Source organism: Ranitomeya variabilis, chromosome 1 (assembly GCF_051348905.1).
Source record: "Ranitomeya variabilis isolate aRanVar5 chromosome 1, aRanVar5.hap1, whole genome shotgun sequence".
NCBI classification, from domain to species: domain Eukaryota; kingdom Metazoa; phylum Chordata; class Amphibia; order Anura; family Dendrobatidae; genus Ranitomeya; species Ranitomeya variabilis.
The window spans coordinates 643513884-643534109 of NC_135232.1; the positions used below are offsets into that span (position 1 = coordinate 643513884).

At 45.8% G+C, this 20226-nt stretch overlaps 1 protein-coding gene across 2 annotated transcripts in view; it reads left to right on the plus strand.

The window, feature by feature from the left end:
* CDAN1 (codanin 1) overlaps nucleotides 1-17298 on the plus strand; it is a 162905-nt gene extending 145607 nt beyond the window's left edge. For both annotated transcript variants that reach the window (XM_077261534.1, XM_077261543.1), the window contains 5 exons: nucleotides 558-665; nucleotides 993-1056; nucleotides 1131-1333; nucleotides 3858-3953; nucleotides 17025-17298. In XM_077261534.1, the coding sequence (XP_077117649.1) occupies nucleotides 558-665; nucleotides 993-1056; nucleotides 1131-1333; nucleotides 3858-3953; nucleotides 17025-17150 (597 nt within the window). In that variant the 3' untranslated portion in view covers nucleotides 17151-17298. The remainder of the gene's footprint in view (nucleotides 1-557; nucleotides 666-992; nucleotides 1057-1130; nucleotides 1334-3857; nucleotides 3954-17024) is intronic.
* The last annotated feature ends 2928 nt before the right edge of the window (nucleotides 17299-20226 follow it).

Below are 20226 nucleotides of genomic sequence, written 5' to 3' on the forward strand. Positions count from 1 at the left end.
AGCAGGAAGCTTGTGCCTTTCCACAAATCTTACTCCAATCAGGGACTGAAGTTCAGATTTGTACCGTAAAACACACCACATTTAATTATGAATTAGAGAAAGAGTCATGGTTATGCTTACCCATCTATCGCTTCATTGGGGTACACAAGAAACCATGAAAATTAAAATGAAAAAAAATGGAGTTCAGGCATGAGGTCGTCCCCCCCCCCCCCACACACACACACACACACACACACACTATTTTGATGGTTTCCCGTGTCCCCTAATGAAGGCTCCGAGAAAAAGATTTTGTGGTAAGAACCCAAAATCGTCTTGTTCACTTGAGCTCCACATTTTATTGGTGGAACTGGCGTCAGCATGGCAAACATCATAACACTTTTGTGCAACCTCTCTTAAAGCAAAATTTTTGTAGGCATTTTATGAAAGGTTTCTGGCATAAAAGCTTTGATGAAGCAGGGCCTATTTCTTAGTTTGTAGTGTTTTATTTATTTTCCATTGCTGTTATTATAATTTTTTAAAGACCTTGTAGTTAAATTTTACATTTGGTTTGTTTCTAGGAAATCCTCTGCATTGCTCTTGGACCACGTAATAAAACAGAAGGAGTAGAAATCACAGAACTTAAACGTTTTATTAATTGTCTCTCAGAAACTCTGAATTGCCGAAAGGTATTTTTTTTTTTCTTGTGTACATGTAATTAAATTATTTTCAAGTTTTGTTGTATCATCTAATAACCATCCATGGAATCCTAATGGTATTAAAAGCAAAATATTGTTATATTTGCATGAGGTACATGTTGCAAATGATGGCTCCTCATGTCTAGGCTAGATTTCATTGACTTGCATATCTAACATTTAACATGTAAAAACAAAAACATCTTTGTGTAATAACTATTGCATCAAACTATGTGGTATTGTAATAGTACAGAAATGATGACCCCTTTCAATTGCTGTTTTTTTTTGTATTGTCTATATAATGTACTTTTCTTTGGACAGTACCTGACCACTACAACAGAGCATCATCTTGCAAAATGTACAGTAGAGATGGCTTCACTTATAGGTAAGGCAGAACTAGTATGTAGATCACTAAATAAACTGCATTGTCCTCTAAGACAAATTTTCTTTAATTTGCAGTGTCTGATCAAATTCCATTGCTTGTCTATACAACTTCAGAGGAAGATCTTGTACAACAGCATAGCAGGAAGCTTGAAGAAACCAGAAGTGTCTTGACATCTTTACTTACAGTCTGGGGGAATGACTTCAGGGTTCCAGTACCTGTACAGCTAATGTTTAGTCTCAAAACTATCACTAACAATCGGCACGTTCAGAGCTGCAAGGTGAGATTAGTCAGGATTTAAAGGGAACCTGTCAGCAGGATTGTGCACAGTAACCTACAGGCAGTGTCAGGTCGGAGCCATTATACCGATTACAGTGATACTTTGGCTGATGAAATCCGTCTTGTGGTTGTTTAACCCCTTTCTGCCAGCTGACGGAATAGTACGTCAGCTGGCACTATCCCCCGCTTTGAGGTGGGTTCCGGCGGTGAGCCCACCTCAAAGCCACGACATGTCAGCTGTTTTCAACAGCTGACGTGCGCACGAGCGAAATTGCAATCCGCCCACGCCCATTAACTAGTTAAATGCTGCTGTCAAATTCTGACAGCGGCATTTAACAAGCGCTGCCGGCCGCAAGTACGCGCATCGCTGACCCCCATCATGTGATCGGGGGTCATCGGTGCGTTGCCATCACAACCAGAGAGGTATCCTGAAGACCTCTATGATAGTTGATGACGGATTGCTATGAAAGTTCAAATCACCCCCCTTTCGCCCCAATCAAAATAAAACAATTAAAAAAAAAAATCAAGCCTGCACATATTTGGTATCGCCGCGTTCAGAATCGCCCGATCTATCAATCAAAAAAAGGATTAACCTGATCGCTAAGTGTCATAGCGAGAAAAAAAAAATCAAAACCCCAAAATTACATTTTTTTGATCGCCGCAACATTGTATTAAAATGCAATAACGGCCACTCAAAAGAACGTATCTGCACAAAAGGTGTATGATTAAAAACGTCAGCTTGGCACGCAAAAAATAAGCCCTCACCCGACCCCAGATCACGAAAAAAGGAGACGCTACCTGTATTGGAAAATTGCCCAATTTTATTTTTTTTTTAAGCAAACTTTTTAGATTTTTTTTTTACCACTTAGATAAAAAAGAAACCTAGACATGTTAGGTGTCTATGAACTCATAATGACCTGGAGAATCATAATGGCAGGTCAGTTTTAGCATTTAGTGAACATAGCAAAAAAGCCAAACAAAAATCAAGTGTGGGATTGCACTTTTTTTTGCAATTTCATCGCACTTGGAATTTTTTTCCTGTTTTCTGTTACACGATATGGTAAATCCAATGGTATTGTTCAAAAGTACAACTCGTCCCACAAAAAATAAGCCCTCACGTGGCCATATTGACGGAAAAATAAAAAAGTTATGGCTCTGGGAAGGAGGGGAGCGAAAAACGAAAATGCTCCGGGGGTTAATCTTAATTTTCAGTTTTGAGTTAATGATATGCTCGTGCTCCAAGGCAGCCTGTGGGAGTTCTTCATGTGGTGCTCTGATTAGGTATTCACCAGTATGGCTGCTGACAGGTAACTGATCCCTCACTGACCTGCCCCCTAATGTTAACATAATGAATATTATATATACATAATAAAAAAAAAAAACCTTCTGCAAGCAGGTGCGCTGCAGCAAAATCTGCATGTGTATTGTGTATACAGTTAATATGGTTGAGGTTATCCTGGTATTTAAGAAAAAATCCATTTGAAAATGGCACCAGCTGTACCTGCGCAGTTGCAGCTACCAGTGTATATAGATAGAGGTGATCCGATAGCTGCTACTGCGCATACACCGGCGGTGCCATCTTACTAAAGAAAAAAAAATGTCCTCCAAGATGGCGCTGCATGCGCAGTGGCAGCTTTTGGCTCACCTCTATATACACCGATAGCTGCTACTGCGCAGGCATGGCAGGCGCCATTTTCAAATGGATTTTTTTTAATCTCAGGATAACTTCAACCATAATAATTATATACACAGTACACATGCGATTATGCTGCAGCTGTGGTGCCACGGCCGGCGCCTGCTTGTAAAAGTTTTTTTTTTTTTTTTTTCTTTTAAGTATCCTCTGACAGTGGCCTGTCAGAAGCTATAGCCATACACATGAATACCTCATCAGAGCACCACATGAAGACCCCCCACATGCTGCCCCAGAGCCGGGCATATCATTAGTCAAAACTAAAAATAATGATTAACCAACAACCACAAGATGGATTTCATCAAACAAGGTATAATTTTAATCAGTATAACTGCGCCGACCCGACGCTGACAGGTGCATTTTTATGACTTGTTTGTACTTTATGATAAAAATTTGATTCACCCCGCACTGGTCCCCCGTGGAAGCCAGTCTTCACTTCTTTGCCTTCATGGACACCTCTGCCCCCACATCTAGTCTCTACTAGTCCTTATTTGACGTCCCAATGGGCTTCGTAAACACCAGACTCACCCGGGCACATAAATATAGAAAGTTTACCACAAGATGACTGGACTGCACGTTGAACCAGGGCATCTGAAATAGAATTACTCACCTCTACTAGATGATGAGTTTTACAAATGTTTTTTGATGTTGACACTGATACATCATAACCATCTCCTGTAATGGTACTTCGTGTCAGCATGAAAACACATTCCGATAGTGTCCAACTAACCATATAGAATATTCACGTACTGAAAGCAAGAGGAAAATTTGTAAAAACTGAATTGAACCTTATGAAGTAAGCATTTCATACACTTGTTTTCTTCTTGCAATGCAGTGGGAACTGTTCATGTTTATGCTACAACAATTGTCCAGTATGGGCCTTCTACAGGACGCTGACATCTGCAGGCTGCAGGAGTGCCAGTGGACTTCGGTAAGAAGGATTTAGTATATTTTGAACATGTTAAGTACAGAGGTAAGAAATTTGAAGACAAAAAATCTTAGCGACTTTTGGCGTTTTCATGCTAGTTTCTCAGGTCCACCAAAGTAGACTGACCTAATTCAAGATGAGTTGTGGTATACTGTATGACAGAAATCTTACTCCAGTCCTGCCAAATAAATCAGAAGCATCTAACTCTCACTGGACCCTTAGTCAAGACCAGTGTGAGCGCTTTTGCCTCCTGAGCAGCATGCTACAGTGGAGATTTTCTTTAAAAAAAATTTTTTAAAGGGAACCTGTCAGCAGGATTTTGCATAGTAACCTACACACAGCGTCAGGTCGGCGCCGTTATACTGAATAAAATGATACCTTGGTTGATGAAGTCCATCTTGTGGTTGTTGTGTAATCTTTATTTTCAGTTTTGTGTTAGAGATTCTCGTGCCCTAAGGGTACCGTCACACAGTGCAATTTTGATCGCTACGACGGCACGATCCGTGACGTCGCAGCGATCGTATGATTATCGCTCCAGCGTCGTAGACTGCGGTCACACGTTGCAATCACGGCGCTGGAGCGATGCCGAAGTCCCCGGGTAACCAGGGTAAACATCGGGTAACTAAGCGCAGGGCCGCGCTTAGTAACCCGATGTTTACCGTGGTTACCAGCGTAAAAGTAAAAAAAAAAAAACCGTACATGCTCACCATCTGATGTCCGTCCGGTCCCTTGCCGTCCGCTTCCTGCTCTGACAGATCCGGCCGTACAGTGAGAGCAGAGTGCAGCGGTGACGTCACCGCTGTGATCTGCTCTCACTTTCCGGCCGGCAGACAGTCAGAGCGGGAAGCGGACGGCAAGGGACCGGACGGACATCAGATGGTGAGCATGTACGGTTTGTTTTTTTTTACTTTTACGCTGGTAACCACGGTAAACATCGGGTTACTAAGCACGGCCCTGCGCTTAGTTACCCGATGTTTACCCTGGTTACCAGCGAACGCATCGCTGGATCGCTGTCACACACAACGATCCAGCGATGTCAGCGGGTGATCAAGCAACGAAGGAAAGTTCCAAACGATCTGCTACGACGTACGATTCTCAGCAGGATCCCTGATCGCTGCTGCGTGTCAGACACTGTGATATCGTAACGATATCGCTAGACCGTCACGAATCGTACCGTCGTAGCGATCAAAATTGCACTGTGTGACGGTACCCTAACGGGTTGTTGCTGATTAGATATTCATAATGCAGACTGTTGACGGGTCACTGATCCCTCACTGACCTGCCACCTAGCTTGCATAATGAATATAATATGTACATAGTGGGGGGGAACACTGCAGCATAATCGCATGTGTACTTTGCACTTAATCCCTTTTGCTGATTTAATTGAGCGAGGACAAAAAAAAAAGAATTTGAAAATGTTGCCTGTGCAGTAGCAGCTATAGGTGTGTACAGATTCGATAGCTGCTATTGCGCAGGTGCCATCTTTGTGGAGAAGAAAAAAAATTTCCTCCAAGATGGCCCGCCTGCACAGTAGAAACTCTTGGAGATCGCTGATAGCTGCTATTGCGCAAGCATGGGGCGGTGCCAGGAAGGAAATAGTTTTTTTTTTTTGTTTTTTGTTTTTTTTTTACATTTTTTGTCCTCCAGCAAGATGGCACCACCTGGGCAGTAGCAGCTATCGAATCTATACACACAGATAGCTGCTACTGCGCAGGCGGCACTTTCAAATAGCTTTTTTCCTAGGACGTCCCTCCTGACAGCACCACCAGGAGTTTTTCTTATCCTTGATAGGGACAGTAACACAGAAGAGGTTAAATAGCCTCTCCCCACTACCACCCTTCAGTGTTTTTCCTGTCCCTATCAGGGACAGACGCAGAGGACTAAAGAGAAAAGAATACCTGCGTGCCTGTGGTCCCTCGGGATGTCAGAACCTGGTAGAGCAGGAGGCTCCCAGGATGCCACATCCCTCTCTAGGGGCTCTGGGCGGTGGAGTCCTGGGCCGTAGGCAAAGCTCCATAACAACGCTGATACCGAGGTAGGTCCCTCAGCGTCGTGTAGAGCTGGGTGCTCCTGAAGCCTGCCGCATCCCTCCAGGGGGCTCTGGGCAGCGGCTGCTGTTCCGGCTGCAGAGTCAGCCGGCGTCTCGTGTCCTGAACTTCCGGTGATGACATCCGGGGGCGGGTCCAGGGGATTCCGGTCCTGTGGGCTCCCCCTGGACTACTGGTCATCGAAGGCTTCCGGCGGGGGGTTCGCTGGGGCCCGATGCTAGTTAAACACCCGGCGCTCTGTGTTTCGGGCGTGTCGGGGAGGCGTGGCTTCCAAAAGGGCACCGAGCGGGGGCGTCACCGGGTCGGCGGGCGTGCGTTCCAGATGGAGCATGCGCAGTATGGCTGAAGACCTGTGATGCCGGGATCAACAGCAGCTGGGCTCAGGATGACGAGTCAGATGTCTTGAAGCCAGGTAAGACGGACAACATAGACAGACAGACTGACAGCACACTCGACTCAGTAAAGATGGAGAGTATTAGCCGTCCTGACGTCGAATCCTTAGAGCCAACCCCGGCCCACGTGAGTAGGGTGTAGTAGGAGTCTCCTAACAGGTCACCAGATGCAGAGCTACAAGAGCTGTCCTATATCTCTTTCAGAATAAGGAAATGCCTAGGCGATCCACGGCAACTATCAAATGGAAGCCCAATAGATGCCCCCTATGCTCGACCAGACTCCAAGAAGGATACACTAAAAAGCTATGTGAAGGCTGCAAAGAGGAGCAGACCTCTCTATTGGACAATATAGAATTCATGATTAGAGAGGAGGTGCAAACTACAATCGCAGCACTCGTACCAGCACAATCCCCCCCCCCATCCTAAGACCAAGAATGGGATTTGGACGAGCGCTCTGAGGAAGGGGAGTTGTCGGGCTACTCCCATCCGGATTCGGGCAAATGTTCCTTGGCAATTCTTCCGGAAGAACGGAAGAGATATGTTTTCTCCTACGCCTCATTGGGGGACACAGGACCATGGGTGTTATGCTGCTTGCCACTAGGAGGACACTAACTAAACACAGAGTTAACTCCTCCTCTGCAGTATACACCCCTTGACTGGCCAGTAACGACCCAGTTCTTGCTTAGTGTCTGTAGGAGGCACTTGGGTCTGTTCAGACCCCAACGTTTTATATTTTATTTTTTCTGTAAATTTTTACTTTTTAATTAACGGAGTGAAGGGGGCGACGGATTCTTTTTCAGGGTCCGCTCTCCCCCCGAACCATCAACAGGCAAGCACGGCGAGTATACCTCCCCGTACCTTTCCTGCGACGACTGGGGCACGCCTAATCTACACTAGGGCGACAGTTCCTATACGTCCCGATCTCCCCTATGTAAGATGGCGAGCACATAGAGTATACCTCTTATGTGCATCTCCCGGGCTCCTCCGCAATTAAGCCCTCACCTGTTGGCGTCATGTAGTCCCCACAGTAACCGTAAGCCCCCTGCGGCAGGCACATCCGTAAGTCACCTGCGGCAGGCACACATCAGGACGCTCTCCATCCCCCGGCATAGGGAGGATCAATTGAGCTGGAGGTGGCTCCCTCCTCGGTGAGTTCTATCCTTCCTCACGCTGCCGGAGTGGGAAGGTTCGGTCCGGGTCCCTGGGGAGATCGTTAGGTGCGGCCGCCGGCGCTCTCCGCCGGCTCCACTAATTTAGTCCCCGGCTTCTTCAGGCGGACTAGGCCGCAATTCAAAAATACCGCCGGAGCACCGACCACTACTCAGGCGCTTCTCGTTCTGAACGAGAAGAGCCCTGCAAATCTCGGGCGCCATCTTGGGACTCCACTGCTGCAGGGAAATACAGCCGAAAACGCTACTTCCCTCTCTTCCTCCCTGGGGACACCAGCACAGGACCGTGGGTAAGCTGCTCCACTCCATATGGAAAAGCTTAAGGCTACTTTCACACTAGTCCGTCGGTACGGGCCGTCGGCCCGACGGACAGTGTGTTAATGTAGCACAACATGGGCAGCGGATGCAGTTTTACAACGCATCCGCTGCCCATTGAGTTCCGGGGAGGAAGGGGCGGAGTTTCGGCCGCCCATGCGCGGTCGAAATGGCGGACTCGACGCACAAAAAAAGTTACATGGAACTTTTTTGTGCCGACGGTCTGCCAAAACACGACGCATCCATCGCACGATGGATGCGACGTGTGGCAATCCGTCGCAATGCGTCGCTAATGAAAGTCTATGGAGAAAAAACGCATCCTGCGGGCAACTGCGGATGCTTTTTTTTTTCTCCAAAACGACGAATTGAGACGTGTCACGACGCTAATGTGAAAGTAGCCTAACCCCTTCTCTGCACCCATAGCCCTGCTATTAGCAGTTTACTGGAGAATAGACATACACTATGTCTCAATCTAAGGAGGCAAAAAGGGGCAATAAAAAGCACACTGTGTTTTTTACTTCATGTGCCACTTGCAGTTCTGCGTTGCCACGTTCCCACAATACCCCTTTGTGCCAGAACTGTGACCCGGCCTGTGCGCAGCCGCCTTCTGCCGCCACCTCCAATGTCTCCAACGACGTCGGTCTTGTCCTTACAAGCTCTCCCGCCCAGTCCCTCACTCCATTCGCTTCGCAATGCGCATCCTCGGGAAAATGGTTGCGGCAATGGAAGCCGTTCCGTTTGCGCAGTTCCATCTCTGTCCCCTGCAACAGGCGCTGCTGTTAGCCTGGGACAGGAGTCAGTTTTCCCTCGACAGTCCTCCCTGAACCAAGGGAAGTCAGCCTTTTGGGCTGGGGCACAGTTTTCAATCACCACACGGCACAGGGTCGTTGATCCACAAGAGAGTCGTGTCTTCCAATCAATATCTTGGAGATTCGAGCGATCACACTTGCCTTACGCAACTTTCGCCACCTTTTCGCAGGCCATCCTATCAGAATCCAATCCGACAACGCCACAGCCGTGGTGTATATCAACCGGCAAGGGGGAACCCGCAGTAGAGCAGCCATGCTCTACGTCTCCCACATCCTGCACTGGGCCGAGACCAATCACTCGCTCATCTCAGCGATCCACATACAGGGTGTGGAGAATTGGGAAGCGGACTTCCTCAGTCACCAAGGTCTTGCCTCGGGCGAGTGGTCCCTCCATCCGGAAGTCTTCCAGCAGATTTGTCTTCGCTGGGGGATGCCGGATGTGGTCTCAAGGCTCAACAACCAGGTTCCCCAGTTCATTGCGCAATCCCGTGATCCTTGCGCCATCGGGGCAGATGCTCTGGTCCTGTCGTGGCATCGGTTCCAGCTGCCATATTTCTGCCTCTTCTTCTGCTCCCGAGAGTCATCAAGAAGATCAGGGCAGAGGAAAGAGCGGTGATCCTCGTCGCGCCGGACTGGCCGAGCATGCTATGCGGAACTCGTCCAAATGGTTGCCGACGTCCCCTGGCAGCTTCCAGATCGCATGGATCTTCTCTCACAGGGCCCGATTTGCCACCAGAACTCAGGGGCCCTGTCTTTGACGGTGTGGCCGTTGAATCCTGGATTTTAGCCCAAGCCAGATTCTCTCCAGGAGTTTCTTCTACCATGATTCGTGCTAGGAAACCCGTATCCATGCGCATTTATCATCGCACCTGGCGCATCTTCTTTTCATGGTGCAATGCCCCATGGACGTTCTCCTGGTTTTTTCCATTCCGTCCATTCTGGAAATTCTCCAATCAGGTTTAGAGTCAGGCCTTGCCCTAAGCTCGCTCAAGGGACAAGTGTCCGCATTGTCAGTTCTATTCCAACGAAAGATCGCTTCCAGACTGCCGGTTAAGACGTTCATTCAAGGAGTCTCCCAGGTGGTCCCTCCCTGTAGAATGCCTTTGGCTTCATGGGATCTTAACTTGGTTCTTGGAGTTCTTCAGGAGGCCCCTTTTGAACCATTGCAGGACATCTCTCACCCTCCTTTCTTGGAAGGTGGTCTTTCTCGTGGCGATTACGTCAATCAGGAGAGTTTCTGAGTTGGCGGCTCTTGCCGACCCCCTTTCCTGATTTTTCACCCAGACAAGGTTGTTTTGAGAACCTCTCCGTCTTTCCTACCTAAAGTCATATCCTCCTTTCATCTAAATGAGGACATTGTCTTGCCGTCATTCTGTCCAGCACCAACCCATCGTACCAACCCAAAGCTCTCCATACTCTGGATGTGGTTAGAGCTCTTCGGCGGTACATATCTCGCACGGCTCCCTTCCGTAAGTCGGATGTCCTGTTCGTGCTTCCGGAGGGACATAGGAAAGGTCTACCCGCCTCAAAGGCCACTCTAGCCAAGTGGATTCGCTCCACTATTCAGGAATCCTACCACGTCAGGAACACCCCTGTCCCAGCAGGGATTAAGGCGCATTCGACTCAGTCGGTCGGTGCTTCTTGGGCCATTCGGTACCAGGCTTCAGCACAACAGCTTTGTAAAGCTGTGACTTGGTCCAGTCTGCATACCTTCATGAAGCACTATCACGTTCATACCCAGGCTTCGGTAGACGCTGCCCTTGGCAGGCGCATTCTGCAGACAGTGGTACCTCAGTAAGCCAGTGGTACATAGGATTTTAGCAGTGCAATTGCTCCCCACCCAGGGACTGCTTTAGGACGTCCCATGGTCCTATGTCCCCCAATGAGGCGTAGGAGAAAAGGAGATTTTTGTGTACTCACCGTAAAATCTTTTTCTCTGAGCCAATCATTGGGGGACACAGCACCCACCCTGTTAGCCTATTGGCTGGTGGTTGTTGTGGTTTGTTCCACAGTTTTTGACAGTTTACTTGTCTTGGTTTTTCTTATACTCCTACTGCTTTACTACCGAACTGGGTCGTTACTGGCCAGTCAAGGGGTGTATACTGCAGAGGAGGAGATAACTCTTTGTGTTTACTTAGTGTCCTCCTAGTGGCATGCAGCATAACACCCATGGTCCTGTGTCCCCCAATGATTGGCTCAGAGAAAAAGATTTTACGGTGAGTACACAAAAATCTCCTTTTCCTCCCATAACACTGACATTCTCCTACAGGCCATTAGGAGTACAATGCAGGTGGAGGACCCTACTGAGCCATTAACAACCCAGGACGAAATGTTCGTCGGGTTGAGAGCTCGAAGAAATAGAGTATTACCGGTTAACAATCACATAACAGCTATGATTTTGGAAGAATGGGAGGACGCGGGGAAGAAGCTTGAGGTTCCAAGAGACTTTAAATACTGCCTCCCCTTCGATCTAGAGGAGACCAAGGTCAGGGAATCTGTACCAAAGATCAATATACCTGTGGCTAGGGTTTCTAAGAAAAGTTATTCCCTTTGAGGATTCATCCAGCCTTAAAGATTCAATGGACAAAAGATCAGAAGACCTCCTCAAGAAAGGATGGGAGTCGTTGGCAGCTGTTATGAAAGCAAATATAGCAGCCACCTCGGTAGCTAGATCAATGAGCTTATGGGTCGACGAGCTAGAGGATCACATTAGAAACAAAACTCCCAGAGACAAAATTCTAAAGTCTCTACTATTATTGAAGATGGCAACTGACTTTATGGCAGACGCCTCTGCCAAAACAGTTCGCTTTGCCGCAAGGAATAATGCACTGTCTAATGCAGCGAGGCGGGCTCTGTGGCTGAGATCCTGGACAGGGGGGACACTCATTTAAAGAACAAGTTGTGTTCCATACCCTTTTCGGGCCTTCCATGTATTTTGGGTCTGTTCTGGACGAGCAGCTTGAAAAAGCATCAGACAAAAATTGCTTTCCCGAAGAAAGGCCAAAGAGAATGCCGTCCTTTCGGAGAACCCACTCCCACCCCAGGCAGGATTATAGAGTAAAGGGGGTAGTCCGGTAGGTGGAGCTACCCCAATGGTGGGAAAGGTAAAAGTTACTTTCAGGATCAGAGGACAAGACCCAGCAGACAGTGACGCCAGGAATGCTGGAGGGAGACTACAATATTTCCTGGGAAATTAGCGGAAGATTACCCAAAATCAGTGGATTTTAAATACAGTCGCAGAGGGGTACAGGATAGAGCTCACCCTGCTACCTCCCAAGAAATACTGCCTAACCCAGACCCAGTCTCCAGCAGTTCATCAAAGACTTTTTAAAGGACATACAAGAGCTGATGTAGGTAGGGTCCATAACCCATGTACCTCATTCCCAAAGATTCCAGGGTCATTATTCAAGCCTATTCTCCATAAAGAAGCCAGGAGGAGAATATCAAACAATAATAAATCTGAAACCGCTAAATCGGTGGGTGGCCTACAAGCGTTTCAAGATGGAATCTCTAAAATCAGTCATACCGTTAATAAGGAAGGACTCGGTAATGAGCACACTAGATCTAAAAAGTGCCTATTACCACATACCTATCCATGTCTCACATCAAAAGTACCTCAGATTCGCAATAAAAGACCAGAGGAGGATACAGCACTTCCAGTTCCGATGCCTGCCATTCGGTCTCTTTTCCGCCCCCCGAATCTTCACAAAGCTTATGGCAGAGGTGATGGCCTTCCTGAGGGAAAGGAATATTCTCATCGTCCCATACTTGGACGACCTGCTACTGGTGGCAGACTCTCCACAACAAATGGAGGAATGCCTAACAACTATCGTGTCACTCCTGGAAAAGCTAGGGTGGTTAATAAACCTGAAGTCAAGCTGCAGTCCAAAAAGGAAGAAAGTGTTTCTAGGGGGTAATACTGGATTCAGCAGGAAAACTCTTTTGTTCCCCTACACAAACAGACCATCAAACAGCAGATTCAGACGGTACAGAGACAGAAATGCATCTCCATAAGGAAAGCCATGAGAATCCTTGGTATGATGACTTCCTGTATTCCCAGCGTCCAGTGGAGCCAGTTCCATTCAAGGAGCATACAGCAGGAAGTCCTTGCGGCATGAGACTGCAAGGATTCATCATTGGACAAAAAGATGTCGTTATCCAGAGAGGTAAAGCAGTCTCCATCATGGTGGACAGCTACATCAAACCTCGAGAGAGGAAGACCTTAGAGAGTGTTTCCACTACAGACGCAAGCGTCAAAGGTTGGGGGGCCCACATGGAAGGGCATTATCTCTGAGGAACGTGGCCCACATCAGTACGCAACCAGTCCTCAAACCACACAGTATTCAGGGCAATCTGGGATACACTGAGAAGATGCTAGGAAAAGCTACAAAATCAGCAAGTCCGTCTTCTCAGACAACTCGACTACAGTACCCTTCCTTCAACATCAGGGAGGTCCCGGGCACTGTCACTTACAAGACTTATCAGACACTATTTTCCTGGGCAGAGCTCACTGTAAAATCAATTACGGCAGTTCACCTGAAAGGCTAAAAAAAAACAAGTGGCGAACTTTCTAAGCAGGGAGAAAGTTCATCCTTCAGAATGGTTACTAAACGAGGAAACTTTCTTCAGCTATCCCAGAGCTGGGGGATGCCGGAGATCGACTTATTTGCCGCAAGAAAAAATACAAAAACAAAAAGTTTTTTTTTCTCTTAATACAAGGGACAACCCAACCGGGGTAGATGCCTTGGCTCAGAATTTGAATATGGGACTCGCTTAAGCCTTCCCACCACTTGCCTTTATTCCAAGAGTCTTGAGGACGATCCAGGAGAACAGGGCAGCTGTAATCCTGATAGTCCCTTACTGGCCCAAGAGGAGCTGGTTCTCACTGCTAAAGTGGATGACGTTGGAGGACCCAATTCTTTCGGCGAGACCAGATCTTCTAACCCAAGGGCCTCTAGTTCATCAGAACCCAGAGACGTTGCAGCTGTCAGCTTGGATTCTGAGACTGAGATCTTGAGATCAAAAGGTTTATCAGAACTAGTCATCTCTACTATACAAAAGAGCAGGAAGCCAGTAACCTCAGCAACATATTGGAAGGTCTGGAAAAAGTTCTATCCAGAGTACAGTACCAGTATCCGTCACTCGGGTTCCAAAATATCCCTCGGGTTTTAGACGTCCTTCAGGCTGGCCTTGACAAAGGGCTGAGGCCTAGGACGTTAAAAGTACATATTTCAGCCCTAAGTTCCTTTTTTTTTTTTACTTTCCAGTAGCCAATCATCCCTGGGTGGGGAGATTCATAAAGGCCACTCAGCGTATTAGGCCCACAATTCGTAGCTCAGTGTGCCCCTGGGATCTCAATTTGGTTCTGAACGAGCTACACAAAGATCCATATTAGCCACTAGACCAGGCACAGCTAAGGTCAGTAACGTTCAAGGCAGTTTTCCTTGTAGCAATAACCTCGATGAGGTGGATAGGTGAGAGTCAGGCCCTGTCCATAAAAGACCCATATTTAAAAGTTCTGGAGGACTGTATTGTCTTAAAGTTAGACCCTGCCTTCCTTCCTAGAGTAGTTTCTGACTCCCACAGGAATCAAGAGAAAGTGTTACCCACTTTCTGCCAGAACTACATCAATGAGAAAGAATTCTCCCTTCACTCCTTGGACGTTAAAAGGACGGTTCTTCAGTACTTGAAACTCACAGAGAGCTGGAGAGTGGACACTAACCTCTTCGTCCAGATGGCAGGAAAGAACAAGGGGAAGAAGGCTTCAAAAGCTACCTTAGCTAGATGGTTAAAGTCAACCATTTGTTCAGCATATGTGGTGGCAGGAAAAACTCTGCAGGAAAACCTCAGGGCCCATTCACTGAGGGCAATCACAGCCTCATGGGCAGAAAGCGTTGGGGCTTCCATGGACCAAATCTGCAGAGCCGCAACTTGGTCTAGATTAAATACCTTTTGTAAACATTACAAATTAGACGTTCGGGCAAATCAGCAAATGGCCTTTGGGAGGAAAGTCCTTCAGGCAGTAATCCCGCCCTAGTAGAAGTTATTTGGTATTTCTCCTGGTGGTGCTGTCAGGAGAGACATCCTGGAAAGTAGGAATTGGTCCTACCGGTAATGTTGTTTTCAGGAGCCCATCATAACAGCACCCCTTATATTGCCCTCCCTCAGATTTCCTGTCTGATATGTGCTATGAACATGTGTAGAAGGAAGTTCAATAAAAGTGTTGCATCCCACCCTGGTGTGGTACTTGGAAAATCACTGAAGGGTGGTAGTGGGGAAGGGCTATTTAAATTCTTGTGTTCCTGTCCCTATCAAGGATAAATAGGACAAGCTCCTGGTGGTGCTGTCATGATGGACTCCTGGAAACATTACTGGTAGGACTAATTCATACTTTTTTTTTTGTCCATGCTCAATTAAATCAGCAAAAGGGATTAAGTGCAAAATACACATGCGATTATGCTGCAGCACAGGTGCCACGGCAGACACCTGACTGCAGAAGTGTGTTTCCCTCCACTATATACATATATTCATTATGCAAACTGGGGGCAGGTCCGTGAGGGATCAGTGACCTGTCAGCAGTCTGCATTATGAATATATAATCCGAGCACCGCATACATGAACCCTGCCTTAGGACACGAGCATATCATTAACACAAAACTGACAATAAGGATTAAGAAACAACCATAAGACGGATTTCATCAACCAAGGTATTTTATTCAGTATAACGGCGCCAACCTGACACTGTCTGTAGGTTACTGTGCACAATCCTGCGGACAGGTTCCCTTGAACGATTGATGTAATTCCTGATCTGCAGTATGTAGATCAGAAGGACGTATGAATATGAAAAAAAATATATACAGTATTTTTGAGATAAGACACACTTTTTTCCCTGAAAATGGGGGTGCTTCTTATAATGCGGATATACCTTACCGGCCGCGGTGGAGCAGGGTTTCAGGGTCGGTGCTGGAGGAGGCAAGAGTGGAGCGTTGCTGCAGGCTGGGATGAGGGGGTGTTCGGATGTGCGGCACGCCGCTGTGGGTGTTCGGTGCTGCAGGGGCTCTTAAAGTATCATATCTTAAAGTATCATATTTTGCGTATTATAAGACACACCTAATTTTGAGGAGAAAAATGGGGAAAAAAAAACTAAAAAGGTGGTGCTTCTTGTAATCCATGCGTATTATTACTTACGGTGGCTGTGGTGAAGCGGGGTCGGTGCTGGAGGAGGCAAGAGTAGAGCGTTGCTGCAGGCTGGGATGAGGGGGTGTTTGCATGTGCGCTGAGCTGCTGTGGGTGTTCGGTACTACGGGGGCTCTGTCGACATTTTGTGAAAGCCCAGAGCCCCCACACTTACATGGTTTACTATGTGGTGGACTCCAGGAAAATGGCTGCTGGAGGAGGCACATGCGCAGGTGGAGATCTCGGCACCAAGATCTTGGGAGAAGAGATCTCAGCGCCAAGATCTCCAGCTGCGCATGCGCCTCCTCCGGCAGCTATTTTCCTGGAGTCCACCGCATAGTAAACCATGTAAGTGCGGGGACTCTGGGCTTTCACAAAATGTTGACATGTGAAGGAGAAAATGGCTAATGAAATCAATTATTAAACCTTATATATGTCAGGTCAGATATGGTGTAGCAAGATGGCGATTGTGTCTTTGAAGCTGTCTTGGAGATCCTTGAAACTGTCCTGGAAGGAATCTTTGGAATGCAGGAGTGAAGGCACTGGAATACACCATATTTGGAAATGAAGCTTGGACAAAGTGACTAGCTGTTCAAAAGTTGTGCGACCCCCCTATTTCCTGCTCTTAGTATATTCTTTTGTTTTGAGAATTAAGTTCAGTTGGGCAACAACTTTGCTGAGAGAGGAGTGTGTATCGTCTGTGTATCTGATGCATTCTTGGCCTCTAAGCTAGCACTCAGCTTATATTTGGTCAGGTACAAGCAATCATATAGATCTCACTTTAAGAGATCACCCTCACAGACAGAGCCCCCGTAGCACCGAACACCCGCAGCAGCTCAGCGCACATCCGAACACCCCCTCATCCCAGCCTGCAGCAACGCTCTACTCTTGCCTCCTCCAGCACTGACCCTGGGACCCCGCTTCACCACAGCCACCACCGCCGTAAGCAATAATACACATGGATTACAAGAAGCACCACCTTTTTAGGTTTTTTTTTTCCCTCAAAATTAGGTGTGTCAAATAATACGCAAAATATGATACTTTAAATGCATGTCCGCAGAGGATGTGAGGCAGGAAGAATAACATTAATTCACTGTAAAATTCACATTTATTACATGCCGAATTATTTCTTCTTATGCATTAATATCAATAATTTTCTCTTTAGGATTTGTTGGCGGACTTGGATAGAGTAATGCTTGGATTTAAAACTCTAAGAAATCCAGAGGAACCAAAAGACTCCTCTTGTATGCATGTGCCACACACAGTAACTGGAATCATCACCCCCAGCTAATCCTGGGATCAGTCCTTGTACATATATTATTCGCTGCTGCTCTCTCTGCTATATTTTTAATCAATGAGTGATTGTATGTATATCTACTACCTGCAGCTAACAAGTGATCTGGAGCCGTAAACACTAATTTATACAGATTATATCTTGATTTCTCTAGAGTTTGTATGTATTTTTACATCTTAGTAACTCAGTTAACATCTGCTGGCCATGTAGACTGCATTTTACCTTGTTTTAATAGGTACAGGTGTTTCCGCTCTTAGTTCAGCCATGTTGGACAGACACTCGTTAAGGTATTTTAATTACCAACACTTTTTTAAGCATATATTAAATCACAGACATTGATTATTTAAGATGATTGTAAAAGATATGATCCCTAATTGTTTTGAGTTAAGCAAAACAAAAAACATTTTATAGTACCCTGGTCCTGTGGCTGCCAGACCAGAGCACAGCAAGCCGCCTCCTACACCTTGGGTGCCTCTGCTGACTCTCAGACATGCACATGATGTAATGGCGGCCTACTAATCAGAAGCTCAGGAGATGTCTCAGGTGGGAGATTCGCAGCTTTCTGGTGCTGTGGCCAATGAACCATCTTTTTCTTCAACTCCACTAATTTTACACATTGAGCGCACAGATATAATTAGTATTTAATAGCATCCACTGTTCAGTGCCTCATAGGTTACAGTTTTAATTTCTATACAAATCTGTTATTTTAAAAGCTAAAATGTGTTTCTACTCCGCAGTCTCTGCTTGCTTTCATGGAGTAAAAAAATTCAGAAAAAAACATTCTGACAAAGTTCTGCTTACAGCTGCAGTTTGTTGTAAAGCCAATAAAAACGACAACTATCTATATTGTGACAAGCCCATCAGCCAGTGAACTATTTATTTTTTTCTTCATGTATAATTCATTTCATGACTTCAAGAACAGATCATAATGAGGAATACGAAGTATATTAGGACATTTGATTATACAATTGTTAGGGGTTACACACGGACCCTGCAGACATCTGTAAATGTTATCCAATGATTGCGGAATGTCCACATAATGTCTTGTATAATTGCCATTGATGTTTTAGAAAAGAAAACTTTGGCTGCATTACAGAATCTGACTATAGACGTTATATGGCAAGATCATATTTTACCACAAGACTTATAGTTTTAAGTCCTTGTTTATCCAGATGTGCCAAAAAGGTCTACAGGTCATTAAATGAGGTTTAATTGCACATTTCAGGCACAGAAAGACTGAAGGTGGCCATACACAAGATAAATTGTCTGCTACACATCTTGTGTCTCAGGTGATGAACCAGTATTTGCACTTTTGACATTAAGACCTAATTCATACATCCATATTGATTAAATCCCAGTCATGTCTAATGACCCAAGCTCATAGAATATGACTCGATGCTGTAGGTTCAGAACATTGGAATTGTCAGCAGGCCACGTTTTGTGACTGTTATACCAGATGAGACTAGTGTACTTTGCAAATCAATGTCAGAACGAATGATACGTTTTAAAATGTACCTCACATAATGTTATGATTATTTTATGAGTCTGGCATAAAATGCTCATTTTAATCTGATTACAGTTATTCTGACATTTTATTAGAGCAAGTTCACCAGGTCTAAAATCCACTTAAGATCAGCTTAAAAAAAAAAATACTGCTCTGACCCAGCAATTTTATTTTTTTTCCCACTCTTATGTTGTCTGGGATTAGTAAACATGCTTTTCAGAAAGAGAATAAAAACAACGCAAACCTCTGTTGGATAAGAGATTCCAGGTCCCGGTCTACTAAGTTGTCAGCATTTTTTTTGTTGTAAAGGTACCTTCACACTAAGCGACGCTGCAGCGATATCGACAACGATGCCGATCGCTGGAGAGCTGTCACACAGACAGCTCTCCAGCGACCAACGATGCCGAAGTCCCCGGGTAACCAGGGTAAACATCGGGTTACTAAGCGCAGGGCCGCGCTTAGTAACCCGATGTTTACCCTGGTTACCAGTGTTAAATGTAAAAAAACAAACACTACATACTTACATTCGCGTCCCCCGGCGTCCGCTTCCCTGCACTGTGAGAGCGCCGGCCCTAACAGCAGAGCGGTGACGTCACCGCTGTGCTTTGCTTTCCGGCCGGCACTGACACACTCAGTGCAGGAAGCTCTGAGCAGCAGTGCGGACGCCGGGGGACGTGACAGACATCAGAGGGTGAGTATGTAGTGTTTTTTTTTTTTTACTTTTACAATGGTAACCAGGGTAAATATCGGGTTACTAAGCGCGGCCCTGCGCTTAGTAACCCGATATTTAGCCTGGTTACCATTGTAAAACATCGCTGGCATCGTTGCTTTTGCTGTCAAACACAACGATACACGCCGATCTGACGACCAAATAAAGTTCTGAACTTTCAGCAACGACCAGCGATATCACAGCAGGATCCAGATCGCTGCTGCGTGTCAAACACAACGATATCGCTATCCAGGACGCTGCAACGTCACGGATCGCTATCGTTATCGTTGTAAAGTCGCTTAGTGTGAAGGTACCTTTAAAGTAACACTTAATGTCTGTTACCGTATATAAAGATAAGGCGGAGACTGATGTATTTCAAATATTTGTATATTTCTTCAGTTGGATACAGGAATTGATTACAAATGGAAATTCATTGCAAGCAAATATGTAAATATAAATAACTTAGATTGTAAACATATAAAAACTGTATTACATTTATATAAAAATAAACTATTTTCACTGTACAGAAAATTGTATCCTTCAGTATTTTCACAGGAGTGTCCACATCAACAGTCATTTAACATTATTAACATTGTATTGTACAACACCGAAATGCTTCTAAATAAAATCTAGATGTGAGTTCCGTCTAAGGACGTACTGGGAGTAGTGGTATAAAAGGTAAATGTTAATGACCACTAGCCTAGATCTTTACTCAAAAATTGTAAGGCCCTGATTCATCATTGCTTTGGCACCTGTGGGTTTTTTTTGTCTTGTTTTCCACTTTTTATTTCCTTGTATTTTGAAATCTATTTGATACGTTCTCTCCTGTTTGTTTGTTTTTAGTTTACTGAATTGTGGAC